The sequence below is a fragment of the Astatotilapia calliptera genome, chromosome 17, assembly GCF_900246225.1.
Source record: "Astatotilapia calliptera chromosome 17, fAstCal1.2, whole genome shotgun sequence".
NCBI classification, from domain to species: Eukaryota; Metazoa; Chordata; class Actinopteri; order Cichliformes; family Cichlidae; genus Astatotilapia; species Astatotilapia calliptera.
The window spans coordinates 1926856-1951743 of record NC_039318.1 but is presented as its reverse complement, the minus strand read 5'-3'; the positions used below and the strand labels follow the sequence as shown (position 1 = coordinate 1951743).

Below are 24888 nucleotides of genomic sequence, written 5' to 3'. Positions count from 1 at the left end.
CCTCTAGCAGATCATTACATGAAGGAACCTTTTAAAAAAAAAACAAGCGCGTCCATGCTCACAGGTGTACACACGGGTGATCACACCCACAAACTACACCCTTTTTGGCTCCTACCTCAAAGCACACTGTGTTCTGTTGATCTTATGTGCTGCACAATAATGTTTAATATTTAGTATTTACTGTCATATTCCCATATATCATTGTGATGTTGTTTATTCTATTACTCTTGTTCTCTTCTGCTTGCTTTCTTTTTTCTTTCTCAGCAGGTGATCCAGGTGATCGATATATGCATTTTTTATTTCTTTTTTTTTTTTCTGCTCATTCTGTTGGTTTTTGTCTTTTGCCCTTCTCCCCCGTCCCTCTTCTCAGCTGTTTCTCTTTCCCTCTTTCTTTCTCCCCTTCTTTCCCCCAGTCAAGTCTGTCCCGTATTCAGTAAGTGAAAATAAAATAAACAATAAAAGGTGAATCAAATGGACCATTACGGCAAGGCTGGGATGGTCAATTTGGTAAAGTAAATCCGTTGGGCATCTTTCTTTGCCTTTAGACAACAATTCTGATGCAAAAGAGCCAAACGGGACAGGCCAAAAAAAACAAAAAAAGAAAAAGAAAAAAAAGAAACACACAGACGCTGCAGCTTTTACTTGCAAGGGCGATTACAGAACGCTCACACCAGAGTGGGGGCCCTGTGATGTGCGCTCCGTTCCTGCACTTGTCTTTATTTAAATACAAAAATAATACAACAGTGAATACGTCTATTCATAGGAAGAGGAATGTTAGTGTGTATGTAGGTGTGTGTGTGTGTGTGTGTGTGTGTGTGTGTGTGTGTGTGTGTGTGTGCTTGTGAAGGACGTGGCCCCTCTTCTTGTTAGGGAGCGCAGATAAAAGTGTCCAGCTCTCCTCTTCCTAGCAGGAGTGAAATAATAACAGCTTGTTCAGCTATTATCGCTGTGAGAAACAGTCTTGTAGTGGACAACAGTCTAAGTCATAAAAAGGTCATCATGCAGTATTCTATCATATGCAAACTTATATCATTTAAAAGCTTATACTGACTAATAAGTACAATTTTATATTGACATTTCCCCTCTCGTCCAGCTGTTTCTCTGCTAGATGATACTTTTAAAGTAGCATTTGATCAGAATTATTGGTAACATTTATAAAAAACGAATCCACAGCTCAACCACTCTTAATCACGTAAAAGTAAAGTTTGAAGTGGATTTAAATGTTGAAATCTCCAGGGAAGACTGCCTAAAAATTATAAGTAAGATTTGTTCATCATCAATTTGCCAATGTCATACTCGTCAAAGATTTGTCCTGATTTAGACCAGATCTGGATTCTACCTGTGATAAATGTAGGCAGGCTCCAGCGATCCTCCTACATATGTCCTGGACACATTCAATGCTACATCAGTTTTGGCAATTCTCTACTCTTTTTAAAATTTGATCCATGTTGCTTTGTTGCTCTATTTGGTACCACAGGGGAGGCATCTGAAAAAACACAAGCTGAAGATGCTTTTGTCCTCTGTTAGCCAGGAGACTTGTGCTGTTGCACTGAAAGACTCCTCACCCCCTTCATGTTCACAATGGATCACAGAAGTTATGGAGTATCTTAAACTGGAAAAGCATGTCTTTTATCCTGTCTTCCTTCTCTAACCCCAACCAATCACAGCAGATGGCCCCGCCCCTCCCTGAGCCTGGTTCTGCTGGAGGTTTCTTCCTGTTAAAAGGGAGTTTTTCCTTCCCACTGTCGCCAAAGTGCTGCTCATAAGGGGGTCATATGATTGTTGGGTTTTTCTCTGTATCTATGAAGCGCCTTGAGGCGACTTTTGTTGTGATTTGGCGCTATATAAATACAATTGAATTGAATTGAATTGAACTAGAAGCCAAATGCAAAACTAGTGAAAACAAAATCGTCAGAAAAAATGATTCAAGATTTAAGATTCTTTATTTGTCATGTGCATAGTTATACAGGTATAACACGCAGTGAAATGTGACCTGATACGCTCCTTGACTGTGCAAAGACAAAGAGAGAGACAGAACATTATATACAGTGCATGAGTATACACAAAGGAGGAGGGAAAGGTCAGTGGCCTCCACCTGTAAAACCATTAAATTACCTCAAGAGGACTGACCGTTTGGACCCCAAGTCATCTCTATTTGGCTCTCTGGGAACAGACCACCTAGTCCATTCCTAGAGATCTCTTTCAGCCCAGCTGGTTCCGAGTACACCTGACTTTGAACTACAGTCTCTGACTGACCTGTCCTCAATCCCTGATTGGATTCCACCTTTTCTGATTTTGAAGAATCTTAAACTTCAGTGTAAAATTCCTATTTTTATTTTAGTTCTCCTTCTATTCTGCTATACCACCAGGGGTGTCTGAGACCCACAAAAACATCTCTATGCTTTCTGTATGACACAATGTGACCTTGTTTGAACCTGCTGGGAGTTGTAGGTGTGATGGTTGTGCTATATTTGTACATACTTGAATAGATGTTTTTCTTTTTAGGATTTCGGCCTTCTCTGTAGTCTAAGGAGCTTGGAAAGAAAAGCGTCTGGACTTCTTTAAGTTGCTTGAAGATGTTTCATCTGAGAAGCTTCTTCAGTTCTAGGGTTGAATGGTGGAGAGTCCCAGATTTAAATCCTGTGGGAGTGTCCCCCCAAGAGGGTCATGGACCCCTTATTGATCCTCTACCTCAGTGGTCTCCAACCTCTTTTGCGCCACGGACCGGTTTATGCCCGACAATATTCTCACAGACCGGCCTTAAATACAACAAAATAAAACTAGTACCGGTACCGAAAAAAAGAAGATTTATTCATAACACACATGAAAAGACCCAGGAAAACCGAGTTAACGATAAAACGATAACAAAATAACGCTGAAAACCGATAAAAACCCTGAAAACCAAACATTTCACACCTGAGCCTCAACTCTCGCGGCCCGGTACCAAACGACTCACGGACCCAGTGGACATAGATGCTTCTTTCGCTCCTCTTTCTAACCATCTGTCTTCTCTGTCCAGAATGTGAACATTGACCTTTGTCCTTCAGATGCAGATGGACAGCCGAGTCTTGCCCCGTCGAGGCAGCTCTTCTCTGTTATTCTATTCTTATAGCTAAGAACAGAATTGATCCCCTTCCAAGGGCAAATTAAAACTTTACAAAAACAACTTGTTTGTGTAGTTTATGTCATCTTATAGTTAATGAGGCAGCTTAAGATTCACCATATCAATCAATCAATCAAAATTTATTTATATAGCACATTTTTAAGACCGAAGTACACCAAAGTGCTTTCCATTAAAATCGCAGTACAAATAAAATCACAATAAAATATAAATTACAAATATATAAAATAAGATAATTACATCATCTAAATACAGAGCCAGATGTAAATTACCCTAATTCGCCTTAAATGCCAGATCAAACAAATACGTTTTTAAATGTGATTTAAAAGACTGAATGGAATCTGACGCGCGAATATGAAGAGGGAGAGTATTCCATAGCCTGGGTGCAGCAACGGCAAAGGCACGGCCTCCTCTGTCAACAGAACCTGTGCTTGTAGTCTAACACTGAGGTCTGCCTTTAGGTGGAGACAGCCCGGCAATTCCTCCTGTGAATATTTGAGAATAAAGGCGGGAAGGGAAAAGGGGGAAAAACAAAGAAACCAAAACCTCTGCTTTTTTGAATTTTAACACATGATTTAATTAACCCTGTCCTGTCTGGCAGCTTTTGCGATTAAGATCTGCTTGCACTGTTGTGCCAAACACATTTTGCTTTTCCTCTGTGACCATGTCCCACAGGGACCCAGGCCCAGCCACACATACCATTCACTCACTCATACATACCCACCAATGACACACAGACACACGAAGCCACACATGCAGACACAATGACCACTTGCCCCCCCAGCAAGCAGACTGTTTAGCCTAACTGTTGAACAGTAGCGCACATCCCCTGTCATTGTCTAAGATGCAGATAAAAATGAAGGGCAGATAACAGTTAAGGGGTGAACGGGGCCACTGCAGCAGTCCCACCCACAAGCCTCTGGGGGGGCCCCTCAAGGGCCTGTGAGTGTGTGTGGTAATATGTTGTGAACTGTAACGGAGGGTGAAGGAACTGATACCAGTTACTGCCCCTCACACTCAGCTGGCCTATAGAAAACTTCTGGGACATTGAATATCAGACGTCAGTAGGAGAAGTCAGTCATACAGCGTTTGGACGTAGTGTTTTCTCCCACTGACAACGACAGAATCAGCTTTTTTGGATTTCCTTACCTGGATGACTGAGCAAGCATCAAGACTGTGTGTGTGTGTGTGTGTGTGTGTGTGTGTGTGTGTGTTGGGGGGGGGGGGGGGGGGGTGTCATACAAAGTACTGACTATCATTTTTCTACAAAGTGGACCCCCTGCTGCAGCATCTTTCCACTTTGTTTCCATCATTCCTAACACATTAGACTCACTGCTGCTTTCTACTCTACCTGAGCACTCAAGGCATTATGCAACCCGACTTACCCTTTCATACAAGCGCTTTTTTTCTAGGCTGAAGTACTTTTAGCTAACATGCATTAGTAGATGCTGCTCTGCCTCCTGAGCTACAACCAACTCTACCCCTCACATTTCAGGATAGCCTGGACTCAAACCAGGCCTGTTCAGAATGTGTACATCCTCATCACTGAAAGACTGGCCACTGAGTGTAGGTGTAAACACTGCAGAGTCCTGGGCCCTGTTTCAGGAAGCCGGTTTAGTGCAAACTCTGAGTAAGTATACCCTGAGTTAACGAAAACTCTGGGTTTTCAGTTTCACAAAGCGAGTTTAGATTAATCCTGAGTGAGTTACTATGACGACACACTCCGTGAAGCTAACCTGCCCCCTAGCAGATTTACTTCAACTAACCCTGACGTTCTCCGCCTCTTTGTCGGAAACCTGACTGTAGGAAGTGTCAGAAATGGCGTGCCCCTTCCTTGAAGCACAATCTATAATTTATTTGAATAACATCCTCAGGCCTAATATTGCTCATGTGACACATCGTGGACATTCTCTCAGTTCTGTACATATTATTTGTATTGCACTTCGGTTTTTTGCAAACGGGAGCTTTCTGTATAATATTGGTGACGCTGAGCACGTTTCCAAGGCTACCGTCTGTCGGGCAGTCAGGAATGTTACAGTTGCACTGAAACGTCTCGTGTACTCGTCTGTGGTGTTCCCCGGTCACAGACCCATAAGATTTATCAAAGAGGGATGCCACAAAATTGCAGGTATCAGGATGAACAAAACTTAATTCATGATGTGGTGATACTTGAACTACTACTTAAATTTTACATTTATTCTCACGGTTCCCAGGCGTGATTGGCTGTACAGATGGCACTCACATTCCAATCATTGCTCCTTCAGTAAATGAAGGAGACTATGTGAACAGGAAGTCTTTCCACAGCATTAATGTACAGGTACATAGTTCCCTGTAGCATTTCAAACTAACAAATTATTTCATTATAGTAATGGATGCTAATTTGTGTTCTCTGCACTGTGAAGATCATATGTGATGCTGCCAACATTATCACAAATGTGGAAGCCAACTGCTCAGCCTCTGTGAGTGGTGGTGGTGGAGGACCCCCACCTGTTTTTCGGGCCTCCGCTTTTTTTCTAGTGGCTATAACGGGTCACATTTGAGCATACAGAGTAAGCAAATATGTACTTGTAATGTGCTCAGATAATTTCAATAAGTGCTTACAGAAAGAAAATTAATGTAGCCTCTAACTGCAATTGATTTACATGGGACAAACAGACCAAGCACTGTGGCTCATAATACAATTACACCTTACCTGTTTGGACTATATTTTTATATTTCATTTTTACTTGCTGCCAGGAACGTTTGGGGCCTGTTGGGTTGCACCTGCGCTCACATCACATCACAAAATAAAATGTATAAAATAACAAATAAAATAACATATGATAAAATAACGTGTTAAATGGGTGGAAATCCCTCGATCAATGTTTAAATTAACACTCACGCATTGACTCTGTCGGCTATGTTTTGCCATGCATGCTCCCTTTCTTTTGCAGCTGAGGCTGTGTTACTTTTTTTCTGCAAAATTTGCATGTTATCGGCATATGCTGCCATCAGAATTTCGGCCTCAAGCGCTGTAAAATACATTGACCGCGCCTTCTTTCCCTCCGTCTCCATGGTGACTCGCTTAATCTGTGCTCCACTAATCAGGGCTTTATGTATCCTCGTGCGCGCGCTTCACTTGGGGTTAAAGCAACTCCGTGTTGACTGAACTAATTGTTATCAGCCTTTCTGAAACCGAATATTCCGAGTTGGACAGTTCGGGGTTACTCAACCCTGAGTATCGTTTTTCACTCTGAGTTTTCTAAACCGGCTTCCTGAAATAGGGCCCTGGCCTGATGAGTTAGCTCTTCTGTGGTGTGTCATCCTCTTAGCCAGAGGCTGTTTGGTTCCCCCGATGAATAAAACACAGCAATCCACTGGCTGCTGTATCTTTGGGGATGGTGTTCAGTCGGTGTTGTATTATACTGACACATAGCCAATTTAGACCCATTTGGGGGTGCTTGAGTATCATCAGAGCACCCCTAAAATAACCATAGTTGTAATAACAGCATATTTTTGGTTATTTTCTAGAATTATGATGTTACACTTTTCTAATTTGTCTATTTACAACACTACAGCATAGAATGAAAACAGGTTTTATGACCTGATTCACCCAGTTGGTGCTCCCATTACTGATGGCAATTTCACAGTCTCAGCCTGAGACTAAAAAAAGTCACTTGGGACGAAACATTTCTCCCACTGAACACACTGCATCCAGATAAACAGAATCAACTTTCTGGGATCCTAATAGGGCCTGCATCAACACATATCACATGTCCAGTAGGATTTTTTCTTTGATGGAGTTTCGAACTATATCTTTCATTTTTTGTATGCAGTATATGTGTGACGTCTTCTGAGCTACTGTCTGCAGGAACTGCAGAACAATGTCAGCCGTGTGTGCATGAGGAAACATACAGCAAAAGAAAGAAAAAGTAATTATAATGACACAGATGAAAGAGTACAATATGGCTTTAATGAACAGTGAAACTAAAGAGATTACATTTATACTCTCTGAGAAGCCTGAGAGAGAACATCAAGAGAAATCATTAACAGAAACTGAAGTTTATCCATTTTTAATCTCACTGTGCAACACAGAGTTGACAAGGTGTTCCTCTATACGACTCTACGAGCACACAACCAGCAGAGTATGCACAGTTGTTATCTCGCATACAGGGAGTTCCACCAAACCTATGCAGCGCAGATGGATAAGGGGAAGATTTCAGCAACTTGAAGCATGAAAACATAAACTAAAGACACTCCTCCATCATGTTCGGTTAATCACATGATTTGCGTGACAGGGCACTCCTCAGGCTGATCCAGGAACAGCGTCTGAAACATGTGGTTGTAGAAGTCAGGGTGGTAGAGGCAGGCCCGGGCACAGTCTGGGCTGAAGTTCAACTCTAGGATCTGAGGTTGTATTATACGTTCACCTGAAGGATGAGAACACAGTAAATAAAGTTTTAGTCTGATAAGCTGATATGTGCAATGTCTTGTTACAAAACTACACCTGTTGTGCCGCCAACAGGTGTAGTTTTGTAAAAAGACTGTAAATGGGCCGAAATAGCCAAACACTTTCCAAAGACACTGTCTCATTAAGCTCTCTGAAGCTCACAGTAAACACATTTCTTGATGCCATATTTTAAGAAGACTGGATAAGCAGAAAATAACTGCAAAATATGGCATGTCTTTATCCTGTCGTCCTTCTCTCACCCCAACCGGTGGCAGCAGATGGCCCCGCCCCTCCCTGAGCCTGGTTCTGCTGGAGGTTTCTTCCTGTTAAAAGGGAGTTTTTCCTTCCCACTGTCACCAAAGTGCTTGCTCATAGAGGGTCATGTGATTGTTGGGTTTTTCTCTGTATGTATCATTGTAGGGTCTACCTTACAATACAAAGCGCCTTGAGGCGACTGCTGCTGTGATTTGGCGCTGTGTAAATAAAACTGAATTGAATTGAAGTCTAGATACAGACACTTTATTCTGGTTCAGATGCACCAAGGCACGATTACAAGGATTCAGACTCTGGGGTAGGGTCTGCATGTTTTGTTGTAAAAAAGGGGTTTTGAGTTTATTTTCTTTAATCTGTACCCTTCTCCTGTCACTTTCATGAATCCCTGTTTTACTCTGAGCCTTTGTCTTCAAAAGACCTCGAGCTCAATAAGGCCTCTGAAATGTTGATAGATACTACAAGGGCTCATTTTGATTTAGTCGTGAAAGCGACCTCTTTTACATATTTACTACACAAATACAGACATTCACTCAATTCTAGCTGTGCATCAGGGAGAGTGTTAATCACATGGAAGAGTCTACCAAGCAGCTAAATCATTTAAGAGAGAAAAAACCTTGTATCAGAATTGGACAGCTAACGTCCTGTGTCACTGACATCCTGATTTCTTCACACGTGGAGCGAAGGATGGAAATGCCTCTCATGCAGCCTGACACCAGCCTGATCTGAACTTGTGACGGTGGTTCTGAGAGCCAGTTTGCTGCAAGAGATGCTGCTAAAATGCAACTTGCTTGTTAAGTATTTAAACTTATAACCCACTTTAACCTCTTTTCTACTGTCAGGGCTGCTGTACATGATGATCCTTTTTATCTTGCAATCTGTACTTGTACAGTGTGGATTTCCTTCGAGCTTTCCAGAAAGTTGAATGATGGTAAAACATGCTTTGCACAGCTTTTAAATGAGTCTGTGTGATTCTTTTCTGCCTGGGAATGCATAACAGGACAAATTTGCAACCTCTCCTCCGCCCTCTCAACCTTGATTGAAGCAGAATCTCAAAGTTACAGAATCTTGTGTTAATGAATTTGGGGAGACAAAATAAATGTAGAGAGATGCTCCCAAAGGTCACAGAAGAAAAAACATGAGCCAGGTCAAATGAAGAGAGCTTGCCTTTGAAACAAATGTGGTTAAGGTGCCATTCCTCTGAGGCTCAAACAAATGTTACTGGCTTTGATGATCAGTAGGATAAATGCTCACCATTTTGTCCTCTACTCCACTTTAGCATGAGGTCTACAGCATAGATGGCCCGGGATGAAGGATAGGGACAAATACCATATGGTGCCGGTCTAGAAGTGGCTGCCTCAAAGAGCTCCTTGAAAGCTTTAAATAACTCTCCCTGTAAAGAAAAATGGACAGAAACCCAGATTTGAGTACGATAACCATACTAGGATTAAGGCCTTAGAGATACTGTCACACGTGCTTCACAATCTGTGCAGATGCTGCTACCTAATCTGCAGATTCAACAGGTGGTGTGAGGGCTTTAGATACTCCTGGAAGAATCATAATTTGTGCTGACATGCCACTGATGACTGAAAACATCAGTGACCAGCTTGGTATCACTTCTTATAAACAAACCATTTCCCTAAACTCTCAGAAAGAGCATCCTAAACTGAAAAGCACTTAACATTTTCACTCACTTCCACTTCTTTCCATGGATGCTGTGGGTACTGCTTCTCAAACATTGGGATGAACTCATCATAGTGCACCTACGAAAGGGACCCATCCAAACTGTTATCACTAGACTTTGATGACGACAACAGCTATGGCAAGACATACAAATTAAAATAGAGAAGATACCTGCTTAAGCTCCACCCCCTCGGCATAGTTCATGACAGTGAAGTGCTTTTGGTAATCATCAAAATGGTCCAAGGAGAACGGTCTAGGCAGAAACACCGAAAGATCAGCACCAGCACGGCAAAGGGTCAAGGATGGAGGAGCAACAACAAACTGCCAGGTTTAACAACAAACAGGTTTAACTTTGTGAAGAGCCAATCGATGGATAAGAAACAAGACAATCTTTGAATATGAAAGAATAGACAGAAACATTATTTTGCTAGTTTTGGTTGGTTTGTAACTTCTATGTTAACTTTTGATATATTTAATTAAATTGTGCTGTTATTTTTTACATCAAATGGAACAAGAACAAACAAACTAATGAGTGCCACAAAAGCAGTGTGAGCCATCATCTGCCTTTTCCTGTCTGACTTCGCTTTGCTTAGTGTCCACAGATTATTAAGTATGGATGTAATCCATACTTAATAATCTGTGGACACTAAGCAAAGTCTGAGGAATCAGACTGTGCAGAGAAAGGTACCCTACAGGAAAGAACTCTTTCTGTATGTATGCATTTCTTACCTGTTGGCAAAGCGCAGCCAGAAGACATTATAGGCATAGAGACGCAGAGGCTGCACAGAACGCAACATCAACATGTAGCGAATGTCAAACTTCACCATTCCCACTTCCTCCCTGTTGAACAGGACTGGATCTTCGAGATACTTGCACACCACCTGGAACATGAAAACAACTGTGAGCTTTGTCTGTGAAGGTTCTCAGTCATCCAGGTCATGACAGGATAAAGGACACTCTTTCGAGGATGCCAATGTTCACATTTTGGACAGAGAGGACAGATGGTTTGAAAGAGGAGTGAAAGAAGCATCTATGTCCACTGTGAGCGACCATCTTTGAACAGAGGCGGGGGTTTACGACACCAACTCTCTGCCATCTATAATCCAGTTTTGAGATCCCTTCCCAGACGCCTTAACGCCCACTCACATCCTGGGCCATCTGACCTCAGGAATTCGCATGATAAGGTGGGGCCAGGTTTCACAATGAACTCACCCGAAACTCTGGCTGATTGGGACCCACGCCCAGTTTCCCACCTTGGCTCAGGCGATTAGAGGATCATCAGGGGGTCCTTTTGTCCCTCTGTGGGGGGAAACTCCCACTAGGTTTATATCTGGGACTCTCCACCATTTGACCTTAGAACTGAAGAAGCTTCTCGGATGAGAGGTGAAACGTCTTCAAGCAACTTAACCCTTGTGATGTCCTCCCGATTTGCATACAATGTGAGCCATCAGGGGTCAAAAGTGTCTCCACTTCATTTGACTGTTTTTTAAAGTATAAAGTATAAATTGTCAATCAATTCAGTGTTACACCTTAGTTTTACTTAAGACCAACACATTAACACAAAATTTACTCAACATTTTACATTTTAGGGCTACCAGACCTTCTTTACAAAAAATAAACCCTGTTTTTTAGCGAAAATAAAACAAGAAAATTAAATATTTAATTAAATTAAATATTTAAAAAAAATTAAAAAAAGAATTCTCACTAAAGTTCAACATACAGCACTCTGTATGTTGAACTTTAGTGAGAATTCTTTTTTTGAACCATCTATAAATTTTAAATGGCAGCACATAATCACACCTGTGGTCCTCAGGGCTAAAAAATGACCCCGTTTGCTTTGAAGCAACAAGTATAAAATATCATCCATCTCTGTGTTTCAAGGTTTTATTCAACTTTATTCCAACTCATTGCCTGACAGTTTTCTATATTTTGGCATGGTAGGAGGGCATGAGTCTGAGTGAAGGCAAACTTTCATGAGGACAAAGGCGTGTCCATATTTGACCCAAGTGCAGGAGGAAGCTCAGGTTTATTCCTCTGCACTGGTCCCATCATGGACAGCATTCTTTCTGCAGTTGCAGGCCAAGGGGCATATACAGTAAACAAGCTGTTACAGGTGATTGTTTTCTTTTGGAAACCTGCAATGTTAGGGACAACTCGTGTCCTGACTGCAGGACAGACGGTTTGCCATCGCACACGAGCATGTTCCATGTACAGCTGGACCTGCATCACATGCTGCCCATGTTTTTGTCTCAAAGTTCCCTGGTTTACTTGGATGTTCTGTTGGAGGGGACAGAGTCCTCTGAAGGGGACTTGGTGCTCATACAGTCACATCAGTACCAGGATCTTACATCACAGCAGGAGGAACACCCACTTGTGTTTCAAGTCAAGTCAACACCAACACACATCATACACCTCAAATGGGAGCACGTTTGTGTCATGAACGACGATCATCTATTGTGTCTTTATCAAGAAATTATGTCCTTTTTGTGCTTCTATGATTAATCTTGTGTCAGCATGAAAACTTCTCTACCAGACTCAGGATGTCATAAACTGGCCGTAGCGACTCTACTGGATGCACGGCAGTAAGAATCAACACACCCACATATGCCTACAGCTGCATTCGGTCCATTTTTCTTCCTCTCTTGTTGTCCCTCCTTGTTCATCATTGAGTTGGCTGTAGAGCAGGTCATCTGCTAATTGGATGGTTGTTGGTTCAATCTCTGTGTGCTCTAGTCTGGAGTTCTTACCAAGGTGTCCTTGGGCAAGTTACTGAACCCCAACTTGGTCTCTGATGCATCCATTGGCATGTGAACGTTAAAAAGCAGAATACAAGCAGAATACACTGTGTATAATGCTTTCAGTACTCGAGTAGAAAAGCCACTGAAGGAGTATGGGACCTGGCACATGTGCTTGGACTGTGGTAGATCATCTTTCTCTGAGGCACATGAGAGAGTCAGGCATCGTCTGTCACTGGGAAGGTTAGAAGACCAGATCAGTGTTTCCTCACGTTACTGCAAATATTCCTCTGTCTCAGCTGATTCCTCTTTCCTGCTTGATTCTTTGTCTTCATCATAATTGAAATGGATGATGTGTAGTCCTCTGACACATCTTCTATTTCAGTTTCACATTCTGAAAATTCAAGAAACTTCAAGAAGCCCAGTCACTTTCTCTCCAAGCTCCTCAGACTACCATGTCCTGGATGCCTGAGAACCTACTTGAACATAGTTCAGATTCTTCATCACTTTTCTTCACTTCATAGCCTTCTTCCACTTCTGCAGGTGGCTGATGTGCTTTTTCAGAGAAAGGGTAGCATGTGCTCTAAATATTGACAATATTTTCTATATCTTCTAACCCTGGATCTTCCTGAACATTGATTCTCCCTCCTCATTATACTAGAGGACAATATGTGCTTTGTCCTACTGGTCATTGCTTTGCACAACATGGTAAAAAAAAGTATGCTCATCAAAGTATGCAAATCTCCAGTGCAATGGAGGCTTTTGAGGATACTTTCTGTGTATGTATTATTGTAGAGTCTACCTTACAATACGAAACACTTTGATGCGGCTGTTGTTGTGATTTGGCGCTGTATAAATAAAATTTCATTGAATATAGAGCACCTGCCTCCTCATTGTGCTGCCTGTTGTGGTTGTTATGACCAGTGCTTGACCCCACACATCAGTGATCCAAGATCAAAGATGTTTGAAAACAGTATGGTGTGAAAATACGGCTCTTTGCAACACTTTGTACTTTGGGGTCATTTTTGTCCACGAGGGCAAACAACGTTATAAAATTCAATAAAAACCACATAAATAAATCAAATTACTTGAAACTTATTCCAATCATTCATAGTATAGTAATGAATAACTTCTGTTATAGACCCATTTCTGTAATATACTCACATATCTATATTATTGCTAATATATATTGTAATATATCTATATCACTAAAGCACTTCTGGATGGATGCAAACTGCATTTCGTTGCCCTGTACCTGTGCATGTGCAATGACAATAAAGTTGAATTCTATTCTATCTATTCTATTATTTTCAGCCCATTTGATGAATAACAAATACATTTTTGATAGCAAAAGATTTCTTTAGAGGACAAAAATGACCCGTGGACAACACAAGGGCTAAAGAAGTCCAGACGCTTTTCTTTGCAAGCTCCTTTGACAACTGTGAGCTTTACAGTCCTGACACCGTGTGAATCTTAAAGTCATGCAGCACGGAGTCTGCAACTCTGTATCCCTTTGAAGATTTCTGTGATGGAAATTTGTTTTACCTTAGCGTATCGATCCTGTGTTCTGATAACAGTAAATATAAATATATGAGTTACAGATAGAAAGGATAGCATCATATATGTCTTATGTGGTTAAATGGAGTGGTCCCTATACAGCACCTTTCTACCTGATCACTGTTTTCTGTGCTAATCTAACATTCACACTCTCGCACTCATACCCGATGGACGCGTCAGAGAGCAGCTTGGGGGTTAATCTTGCCCAGAGATATTTGGCATGCACCACGGGAGCAGATGGGATCAAATCAAACCTTATTAGCAGATGAACTGTTCTAGAATTACTGTATTATTTTTGTAAAGTAATGCAGTGTTATAAAATGAGAATATCTATTAGTTAATGAAGTTAACAATAGTAGTTAATAACAGCTAATCATGCATAATTCTGATGTGTGAATGTCATTGTGACTGGTTGTCTGTAACTCTGTGTTAGCCCTGCGACAGGCCAGCGACCTGTCCAGGGTGTAAGACTAGTTTATGGTCACTCTCATCACACTGCTCTTCTCGTTTCCTAATTAATTATCAAGTCTTCTACCCATCTTTCTTTGACCTCATCCACCACTGAGGTCAAGTGGAAGCGGTTTGGAAAGTGATACAGAAGGCCCTTTCTGAACACATACACATATAAGTTTATATAAGTGTCATTCTTGGTTTCTGTGTATGTGTGCCATCACCTTTGGTGTACTCTCTCGCTGCCTGATTATGTAATCCAGGTTGTTGGTTATGTGTGTGTCTAGTCCACGAGCTAAATTCCAAGGCTTACAGATCCAGTGGTTATCTTCTCCCCTGAAAAATATAAGGCAACTTTTAATTATCCAGTTAATAATGATAATAACAATAATAAATACATAAAAGGAAACTTCAATTATTTCTTCATTGTAACACTGCCTGTTTATGGTCCACACTTGCATTCGTGGGTTGTTCCCTTTAAAATCTCTGCTGATGCCAAACAGCTTAAGCTGCTATTGACTTTTGCTTGCTGCTGTTTATTAAATTAATGATTGAAGTCTGAAGAAAGAAGAAATATAAAGTGTATTATTTTACAATTCAATTCCATTTTATTTATATAGCACCAAATCACAACAGCAGTCGCCTCAAGGCGCTTTACATTGTAAAGACCTTAAAACATTAATAAACATGTGGAAGAACCATACCAAGCCACAGACTGGATCTCTCCTGTTCACCAGGACGGTCACACACTGTTGTGGGATCCCACCCTTCAATCTGCATTTGTCACAACATGCCCAAGCAGACCCTGTAAGTGTTTAATGGGACGGAGGTCGGGACTGCAGGCAGGCCCTTCCATCCTCTAATCTCTGATAAAGATGACAACACAGGGTGGGGTTTAAGTTCAGTCCCAGACTGTGGCAGTAGGTCGATATCTCACCATCACACTGCCTCTACCAGAAGCTGTTACAGTATAGCCTGGATTATACTTGGTTGCTGGTGACCCACATGTAAGAGCTTCCAGTTCCCTTCTTTCAGCACTTCTCAAGCTTCTCGTGCTCCTTTTTCCTGATATTGCTGCCATTTGATAACAGCTACGACCGTCTTCCTCTGCTTGTCCAGCATCACTATGTTAGCCATCACCAGTTTGTCTGTATCTGGAAGTCCCACAGGATCTTAGCTCGGTCATTCTCAAGCACCCTAGGGGAGCGTGTCCCTTTTTGACCTCAGGACTTCCAGGCCATACTCAGCACAGATGTTTCTGTATACTATTCAGGGTGTCTGTGTGAAACACTGCGGTTAAGTTCTTCCTTCCTTTTATTATTCGTCATAAAAACTAGAGATGACTAGAAACAAACAAAATCAGAATCCCAACCTTTGTTGCTGGTAATGCTTGATGAACTGTGGCAGCTCTGTCTGTAGGTTGAAGGTCTGCGGTAACCAGTCGGGTCCTGGGCTGCCTTTCACCCTGCGAGCCACAGCAGCCAGGCAGTCCTTCACCGTGATGATGCTCTCACAGGGAAACTGGTTCAGCAACACATGAGGCCGCTCCACACTGAGTTTGCTGCCAAATCAAAACATGATACTTAACCTTTCAGACAGTCCAACAGCAACCTCACCTAACGCTGGTTCATAGCTGCTTTATCAAGTGTCAACATAACTTTGCTGATAGACTTAGAATAATCCCATGTTTGAGTTTGAGATTAACTCATGAACTCTGACTTCTTTTAACTTTCTGGTATTTATGAACTTAAATACCTCCCCAGCATGAAAACAGGTCACTTTTTAAAATTGTGTTGGAATCAATTAAAGCTGAGATTAGGATGTTTATGCAACAATGTAGCGCAGCCTAGCAACAAACATACAGAGTTTATTATTAATTATTTACTTATTAAGTCACACAAAAAAACATGTTCTTGGCATTCACACACAATAAAGCCTGTTTTCATAATTCCTGCCTGACAGCTGGTCAAGATCAGTGTTAGCTTTGAAATAAAGTCTAATAAAGTCTTTCTATTAGTCACTCAACACACACACACACCAACAGAATACACAAACTGTGAGTTAACATATAATAATATTATAACACAGCCAGGATCATACCTTTTGGACAACTGATCTCTATTATTGTTGGATCTTTACATTACAATATTAAGCACCTTAGGGTGCTATATAAATAAATCTGTTCACCACAAACATGAATCAAACAATCAAAATGTGACTGATGTGCAGACTTTCAGTGTTATTTTGAAGAGTTTAACAAACGTTCAGGTGTTTAGCCGTTTTTACACACAGTCATATTCGTTTTCAGAAGCTCAAAAATAAGTTGGCAAACTAAAATAACTTCAAACTGAAAAATATCTAAAATGCTTGAATGAAAACCCTTTGCAACGTGACCCATGGACATCACCAGTGTTGGGAAGGTTATTTTTAAAATGTATCCCACTACAGATTACAGATTACATGGCCCAACATTTATTTTGTAAGGTATTCCATTACGTTACTCAATGAGAGTAACGTATTCTGAATACTTTGGATTACTTAATATATTGTCATGCTACATGAATGTACTATTGCTGTGTGATTTATTACTATTAAAGAAGGTTACTCGCCAACCAGTACCAACTGTGATGGTTTTGTGTTCACTGAATACAACCTACTGACACAATGATCAGAAAAGCACTATACTTAGTGCATAAGAATTATGCACAATTCACTGAATTCTGTAGCCTAGTGTATAAGGCCCCAAGGACCTGTGTGCTGTGACTCTGCAGAAATAGGTGTTTCCTGGTTTCCTTGAGCACATGTTTTTTTAATCCAACAGCTACCATGTATGAAACAGTCACTTATGAAGAAATCATGTCTGTCTAGCTCCATAATGTCACCGAGTTATGAATGCAGCTTCGCTTGCTCACCTGTAGTCTTTGATGTGATTATAGCGCCAAATGATATCTGCCTCGTCCTCATCCTCTATCAGCTGGAACCGAGGGTGGCTAAGGTTGTTTGTTACTTGTGACATTTCAGAGTAAACCCTGGAAACAAATGAACAAAACAATAACAAAAAACTCTTTTTGTTGAGCTTTTTAATTAGCACTTAAAGTGGACATGAAACTCTTTATCTATAAACTGAGCGCTGCTCTCAAAAACAGACTGTTTGTGACGCTGGATTTAAGAAATTAGGGCTTAAAGTTTGAAAACATGTTTAGCGCCATCTTGTGTCAGTATATTATGTGACATCATGGGTTGGTTGGTTGCGATCAGTAGACTTGCATTAGTTTATGTTAGGTAATTGGTAACAAACCCAATAACTCAGGGAAAGCGAAGGGACGTAAACTAAAAATCAGTCTCTGGTGGCTCTTCGTTGTTTGGTTAGCTATACTGAAACGGGAAAATACACCTGCTAGCTGTAATGTTTGGATTTGTAAAGCACTTTGTAAATGAAGACTGTATGAAGGAAAGCCTGTTTGAGTCAGATGTCTGCGGAGTCAAAAACAGATTTTTCCTTGTATGTAGCGAGTGGCACAATCAGCTAACACGATTATATGTATTTTATGCAATAAAGGAATGTCTGTTCTCATCCAGACAGTTTACAACCTAACAGCTTAATACAGAGCTTCCCAAAGTGTGGGGCCGCCGCCTAGGGGGGGCGCAGGGCCATTGCAGGGGGCGGGCGCCGTATGAAAAGGGAAAAAAAAACGCTTGGACACTGCTAGCACGCACTGGGCTGTTCAAATCACGGACGAACAGGATCCCACATTCTTGATTTTTAGTTCACAAACACTTGTTGTAATGACTAACTGCTCCTGACATGTTGGAGATGTTTGCTCTTTATACAGTAAAGTTACAGCTGGATACAAATAACATCAGGCTGATCCTGCCACGATTTGTTCCCCTGTCTAAATCACGGACGAACAGGATCCTACAGCTGTTTATGTTTTTGAACCCATTTTGCACAGAGAGGCGATTTTGAAAAAAGTATTGACAGCAATGTTGAATATTATTACACAGGAAAAAACAACTACACGTAAAATAATGGCACCGTGACGCCTCTGCCTTTGTAAATAGACAGTAACTGTTTGTGTATGTAAGCGTGTAAAACCTGCAGACAGTCAGATTAACAGGATTTTGTCTCTATCTGCCATTCTGCAGTTCATCTCATGTAAACAATAACGTGGCCACAGCGTGATGTGGAAAAAGGCAAATATTTTATCGTCCACACTAAATGCAAAAAAGGAGTTTTAAAAAATCTCCATTCATGGTTTGGGAACCACTGGGTTATTACATGTGCATCACAACACAAACACAAACTGTTCTTCTTACCGAAGCACGAATCCTGTCACTATGTCCGCAGCAAAAATAGACTGATGTGTTCGATGGAGAGACGAAAAACCAAGAAGCTGTTTTTGGTTAACAGTCTGGTTTAAAATATAACATCCAGTCAGTCTCATTGTATACTCTTGTATATGTTTAATCGGCTTCATCTGATATATACGATCTCAAAGAGATTGATCTCTTCCAGCTTATCTTTACCCACAAGTGGAGGAAAAGGATTAAACATGCAGCCTTTTTATGGGGACGGTGACACAGAGCGCTAAAGTAGAGTTTACTTAGCAGTGACTTTGCTAATAGTTCAACATATTTAATTCTAATTCAAAGTATAATCAAGACCAGATCTAATCACCAGGATGAGTAAGAAAATCATGTTTGAGTAATGAACGCCTGACTTTTTCACCCAGATTCCCGAAGCATTCTTTTGACTACAGTGTGTCCTCGGCTCCCTCTGTGAATGAGAGCACAGCAGACTCTGTGTGTGTGTGTGTGTGTGTGTGTGTGTGTGTGTGTGTGTGTGTGTGTGTGTGTGTGTGTGTGTGTGTGTGTGTGTGAGAAAGGCACCAGAGTCCAATGTGACTGTGATTTTGAATAACAGAAGTGATGCTGTGACTGACAAACACAGCGTCATAAAGGGAAAAAGCAGGTTCAGTTCACATGAGACTGAGCTAATGAGAACTCATGTTGATATAAAGCAGCATATAAACTGAATGAGACATGATGAAGAGCGACAGCATATATGAAGCGATTTGCTGTATAAAACCCTGAGCAGAAGTTATTTTGAGTTTCTTTAAATTCAGAAAAGTTTTTCTAGCTGTAGACGTAGCATGAAACAATGAATCCTGTACATGCACCTTAGATTTCAGTTGAGCACCAACTATGTATTCAGATACATTCCACCACACACTGAAATCTGGCCTCTATGTTGGTAGAGATTAAAATATTATCTATAGTCAGACAAACACTACACGGAGATCATCTCGACCTGCAAATTCCCAACAAAGTAAATGTGTTATCTTTAGTGAGGGAGAGAGTGGAGGCAGGCAGCGACCTTCCTGACACACATGAACAGGCGTGAACAAGCAACGTCTGAAGCTGTGGACCAGCTCAGTATTTCTCCTTCATATTCAGATATCCACTTTCTCTGTGTCACATTATCATTATTATATTATCCAAATACAGAAGTCTGCAGCAAGTCAGTGCCCAACTCAGAAAGGCCCTACAGGTAAATATAATAAAAAAGATTTCTGTAACAGTGACAAACTTACTTGTAGACTTTGTCCTTCGGAACAGTGTAAGGCTGTATTTCCACGGGAAGCTGCTCCTTGTTTTCCCGAGCAATGTTCTGCAGACACAGAGACCACCCAACAATTAGGCTTCAGTTCAGCTCAGATATTGACTGTGGATACATCACATACAGTGGTGGGAAAAAGTGTTCCTGACTTCATATGTTTGTCAAACTTAAACGTTTCAGATCATCAAACAAATTTAAATCCAGGACAAAGATTTCACCTCCTTTAAAAATGCAATTTTAAATGTTTCTTATTAAGAAGAAACCAGCTGGGCCCACTCATCTTTGCAGGATTGTTGTAATTCAGCCACACTGGAGGGTTTTTCAGGTCATGCCACAGCATCTCAAGATTCACGATTCAAGAACTTTATTGTCAATACAACAATATACACAGTATACAGCGTTTCACCCCTGGTGCATTTATATGAGTATAAATAATATATCTCCAAGAGATATAAAACTAGGATTTACACATAAATAATAACTTGCTAAATTTGGGTCAAATTAAGTGATAAAAAGGTACTATTACTAACTTTATCTATGTAATAAACACAGACAGGACAGAGACAATATGGAGTGGATTGTGCAGCAGGTACTGAATACAAGGTTGAAGTTATGAGTCAGGATATTTTAGACGAGAACGGACGAAGACGTGCAAGAGACAAAATGTGCAAATATATTTGAGATGTGTTCAGTAACTATGTGACTGAGTGTGCAAATAAGCAGATTGTTCCCAGGTCCGGTTTGTAGTGCATTTGTGGAAGTTTGTGTTGTGTTTGAGTCTTTTGGTGAGTACTGTAAGGTGTTTGTGTTTATCAGTCTGGTGGTAGTGAGTTGAGGGCTCTGACTGCTTGGGGGGAAAAGCTCTTGCAGTGTCTGGTCGTTACAGTTTTGATGCTGCGAAAACTTCTGCCAGATGGGAGGAGGGAGTACGGTGCATGTGAGGGGTGGAGAGTGTCCTTCACTATGCTGTTCGCCCGTCGGATTCAGGTCAGGACTTTGACCGCGCCTCTAAAGTCTATATGTTGTTTTTCTTCAGCCACTCAGAGGTGGACTTGCTGGTGTATTTTGGGTTGTTGTCCTGTTGTAGAACTCAAGTGTGCATCGAGGTCACAAAGAGCTGGCCGGATATTCTCCCTCAGGATGTTTTGGTAGACGGCAGAATTCATGGTTCCATTTACCACAGCAAGTGCTGCAGGTTCTCAGGCAGCCACACAGACCATCACACTACCACCACCATATTTTACTGTTAGGAAGATGTTCTGGTTCTACTTAAGTGTCTTCTTAATTCAACAGGTCTGCCAGTAATCAGGCCTGGGTGTATTTAATCAAACTGAACTCACCTTTCAAAAACACGTGGTTAATCACAGTTGGATCATAATTTAGGAAATGAGGAAGGGGTGACTGGACTGTGCCTTAGGTACCGAATGAAAATACTTTGTCGTATTTAAATCTCCTATTAGTGAAACTTATTTAACATTATTTACTACTTTGTGAACTGTTTGACTTTTTTTTTATCAAGAATCCAAAAGACTGAATCTGAGTTTGAGATGAGAATAAAGTTTAATAGAATTCTTGAGGCTGATAAATTTATGTGGTACTCCTCACCTCAAAGAATGAGTCCGGGGGCTCAGCTGTGACGCTGCTGACCTCTTCTAGATCACTAGGTATCCATGGTAACAGGCGGCACTGCCGCACCAGAGGGTCTGGCTCTCCATATGTATAGTCACGGGTAACTTCATCTGTGGATAATAATGTAATAAAACATTATGTCATCCAATCATGTTGCATGTTTTAACAGGGAAACTCTATTTCAGGTATCTTGTATCCAAAGACAACCAGATGTATTCATTTTCTGAATTGTGACATGGTGATCGCTCCGTGTATGCTGTGTGCGCTTTCACCTCCTTCGTGCAGGTCCTGCAGAGGCCAGAGCACGGTGTAGGCTAACTGGCCCTGCACGTAGAAGAAAGGAGCCATGCTGCAGGTCGGTTGATCAGAGTGCCGCACCTGAGAGCCAAACTCATCCATGACGTACCACACGGGAACCTTGTCCTCTGGGGACTGCACAGGAAAACACGGGAGGAAGTGAGGCAGAGGAGGGTCAGGTTCTGGCTTTCGGGTCATTATTATCACAAACTCCCTTTTGTTCAAAGTGTGCGCAGCCCTCGTAAGGACAAGCGTTCAGCAGGTTTGTGTTACACATTAGCTGCTTTATACTGAAATAAGTTTCACATCATGGTTCCTATAGTAGCTCCACAATCATCTAATATACAGTATTAGGAGAATCATGTGTAGTACATATCTAAGTGATAAGAGCAGTGTTTTCTCACACACCCCCTGAGAGAGCTGATAAGTCTGGTTGTACTTCCACATGCGCTCCATCACCAGCTCCACCGTGTCAGGGTCGGGGACCTCACCATGGAAGTCCAGCCCCATAAGGGCCGCCATTCTGGGCAACAGGCCTGGGATCTGTTCCAGCTGCTGCCGGGCATGATCCACGCGGTACGTCCACGCGTGATCCACCAGGAAAACGCTGCAGGAATATGGAGACAATCTCACGCTAGATGTTCGTTTGGAAAATTACCTTTAAAGAGCTTTAAAATGCTGACGATTAATAAAATCTTAAAAATCTCTTTATTCACATAAAGAAAGCGCTGATGGAAAGTAGCAGCAGGAAATTTGCCCAGAAACGATGCAGTTAAATATTTCTGTGGCGGTGTAATATGACTAAGCTGCAGCTGCTCTCCCCCTGGATTCCTTCAAGCTGACACCCTGACCTGCAGGGCACTTTTATTAATCATTTGTAGTCTATGAAATATTACTGGATGAACCTTTAACCTTGTCACTAAAGCAATAGTTCATTTTAGCTCAGAAAATGAAATGTAGTTACAACCAAGGGTTAAAGGGATTTCCATGGTTTTCTTAAGAATTCCAGTTGTTAACGATGTTCTCTTCTCACTATTTTGTTATAATGTTAATGAATTTAAGGTTTTCTGTGTCATTTTGTTTATATAAATACAAAGCAGTAAAGGACAGGGTCAGGATTTCAATGTTCACAGCAATAACACAACAAACAACTATCCAGTTATTCTTGTTCACCATGAGGTAAGACAACTGATTAATTTCAGCTATTCTGAACATCACCCCATCCACTTCCTCTAACTACCTGTTCAAGGATTAACAGTTTGGAAATATGAAGCAAAACAGTACTCAGCTCATATAAATATACCAGATACCTGGACTTTGGCACAGCTTTGGAGGAGCAGAATCAAAGCATCTCAAAATATCAAATATGAAAAAGTATGATGTAACATCCAAGAGGAGAGGAAAAGCAATTTTCTGTTAAATAATTTATCTTTTACTTTGTTGATTTGTTAATTGGAGGCTGGAGATCATCATAGCTATGTCCTTATCACGGGCACGGCTATTATAGTTAACAAAAACTGAGCTAAAAAGTGAAACAAAATGTAAAAAAGTTTTAGTTTGAAATCAAATTTAAAAAAAAAATACTGTTTTTGTTTATACACCACATCATTAGTTAATCATTCGTTATTATTGTCTGGTCCTCTTGCTCAATTGTCCCCTCCCATCAGACCAATTGGTCGCAGCAGATGGCCCCGCCCCTCCTTGAGCCGGGTCCTGCTGGAGGCTTCTTCCGGTTAAAAAGGAGTTTTTCCTTCCCGCTATTCCCAAAGGGTTTCTCAGGTTTTCTCTGTACTATTGGAGGGTCTTTAACTTTTAATATAAAAGGCCTGTATTTAGAAACATTATATAAATACAACTAAAGTGCAGCCCGCACCTTTGACGTGCAGTCTGCAGTCGTATATAGTGACATAAATAAGACATTTAAACACTTAAATGTTAAGGTCGTAGCATTCCTTTCCTCTCCAAGGAGCACAAAGACAAACATGCAATCAGTGGAAGAAGAGTTATCGTTTGGCGCCCTCACCTGGTCGGCTCCGAGGCTTGCAGACCACTCTCCCGGGTTACAACCACTTTACATCTGATCTCATCTCCAGGATTGTCCTTCTTCTTCTCCTCTCCGTTTTCTTCATCTCCCTCCCCCTCATCTTCATCTTCTTGTTGGAACTGCATTATTCCGAAAACTTCCCCGGCATCATAAATCTACGGAAACAGACATGGCATGAAGGGGCCTGCTGGGAGAATGTCTTTTAATGTGTGCACGCCAAGGTGCTGCATCTCAGCGTGTATGAAATGTCAGCAGCAGCTTTTTCTGCAACAGTAAACAAACAGTTATTAGGACTGAACATGTGTTTCAGTGCTTCGTGATGTCAGAGCACACCTCGCTGGTGATCTTGTGGTGCAGGCTCCTCCAGTAGACCGGAGGGATAGCTGAAGCCTGGAGCGCTGCGCTGTGGAGAGCCACGAACACTCGGAACTCCTCGTCCTCCGCGCCATTCGGAACCGTGGGGTTTGTTGACATTACTGCACTGGAAGTGTATCTCACGTGGAGACGGCGTTAGTAAACCCGGAAGAAGGAGGAGTTTAACAGCTACACAGCTATGCATTGTGGGAGAGTTTTTCGACTATCTGAACTAAAACATACTTCACAAATTAAAAACCCATTAGGTCACTTTTAGAAAAAAGCAACTGGGTTAAAACGCAAAGTCTCACATGTCAGAACAAAAATAAATATGGTCTTTAAATTAAGTAAATACAACCTGAGATGGACAACAACATAATACATGTTGGTGTGTCATGTTAGTCATTATTTATTTAACAAAATGCAGAAGCAGAGTGTGAAAGACCGAGTCCAGCCCCTGGTTGTTTCTGTCATTTCGCTTTTCAGACTCTCTGCATGTTGGCTTAGCTGCTGTTCTATGATAGTGACTGTGTAAAATGTCATGATTATCTGAGGCTATATTTGAATAAGACCTGCTGAGGACCAGATGACTTCATTTACATCCCGATATGTAAAACCTTAGGGAGGTGTTATATGTCCTTAGTACCATGACTGTAAATGCTTACTGACACGGACAAAAATCACAGTTCGTGCCCATTA

The 24888-nt window shown here is 41.3% G+C and overlaps 1 protein-coding gene across 1 annotated transcript; it reads right to left on the bottom strand.

The window, feature by feature from the left end:
• Positions 1 to 7051: 7051 nt before the first annotated feature.
• On the bottom strand, positions 7052 to 24393 carry ttll12 (tubulin tyrosine ligase-like family, member 12). The gene is made up of 14 exons (XM_026147551.1): positions 24169 to 24393; positions 23815 to 23990; positions 22200 to 22398; positions 21767 to 21926; positions 21471 to 21604; positions 19840 to 19916; positions 17158 to 17274; positions 15618 to 15806; positions 14470 to 14581; positions 10233 to 10384; positions 9675 to 9756; positions 9515 to 9583; positions 9075 to 9213; positions 7052 to 7530 (listed from the first exon to the last, which is right to left on the bottom strand). The coding sequence occupies exons 1-14, from the start codon at positions 24307 to 24309 to the stop codon at positions 7379 to 7381; spliced, it is 1899 nt and encodes a 632-aa protein (XP_026003336.1). The 5' UTR covers positions 24310 to 24393; the 3' UTR covers positions 7052 to 7378.
• Positions 24394 to 24888: the final 495 nt, after the last annotated feature.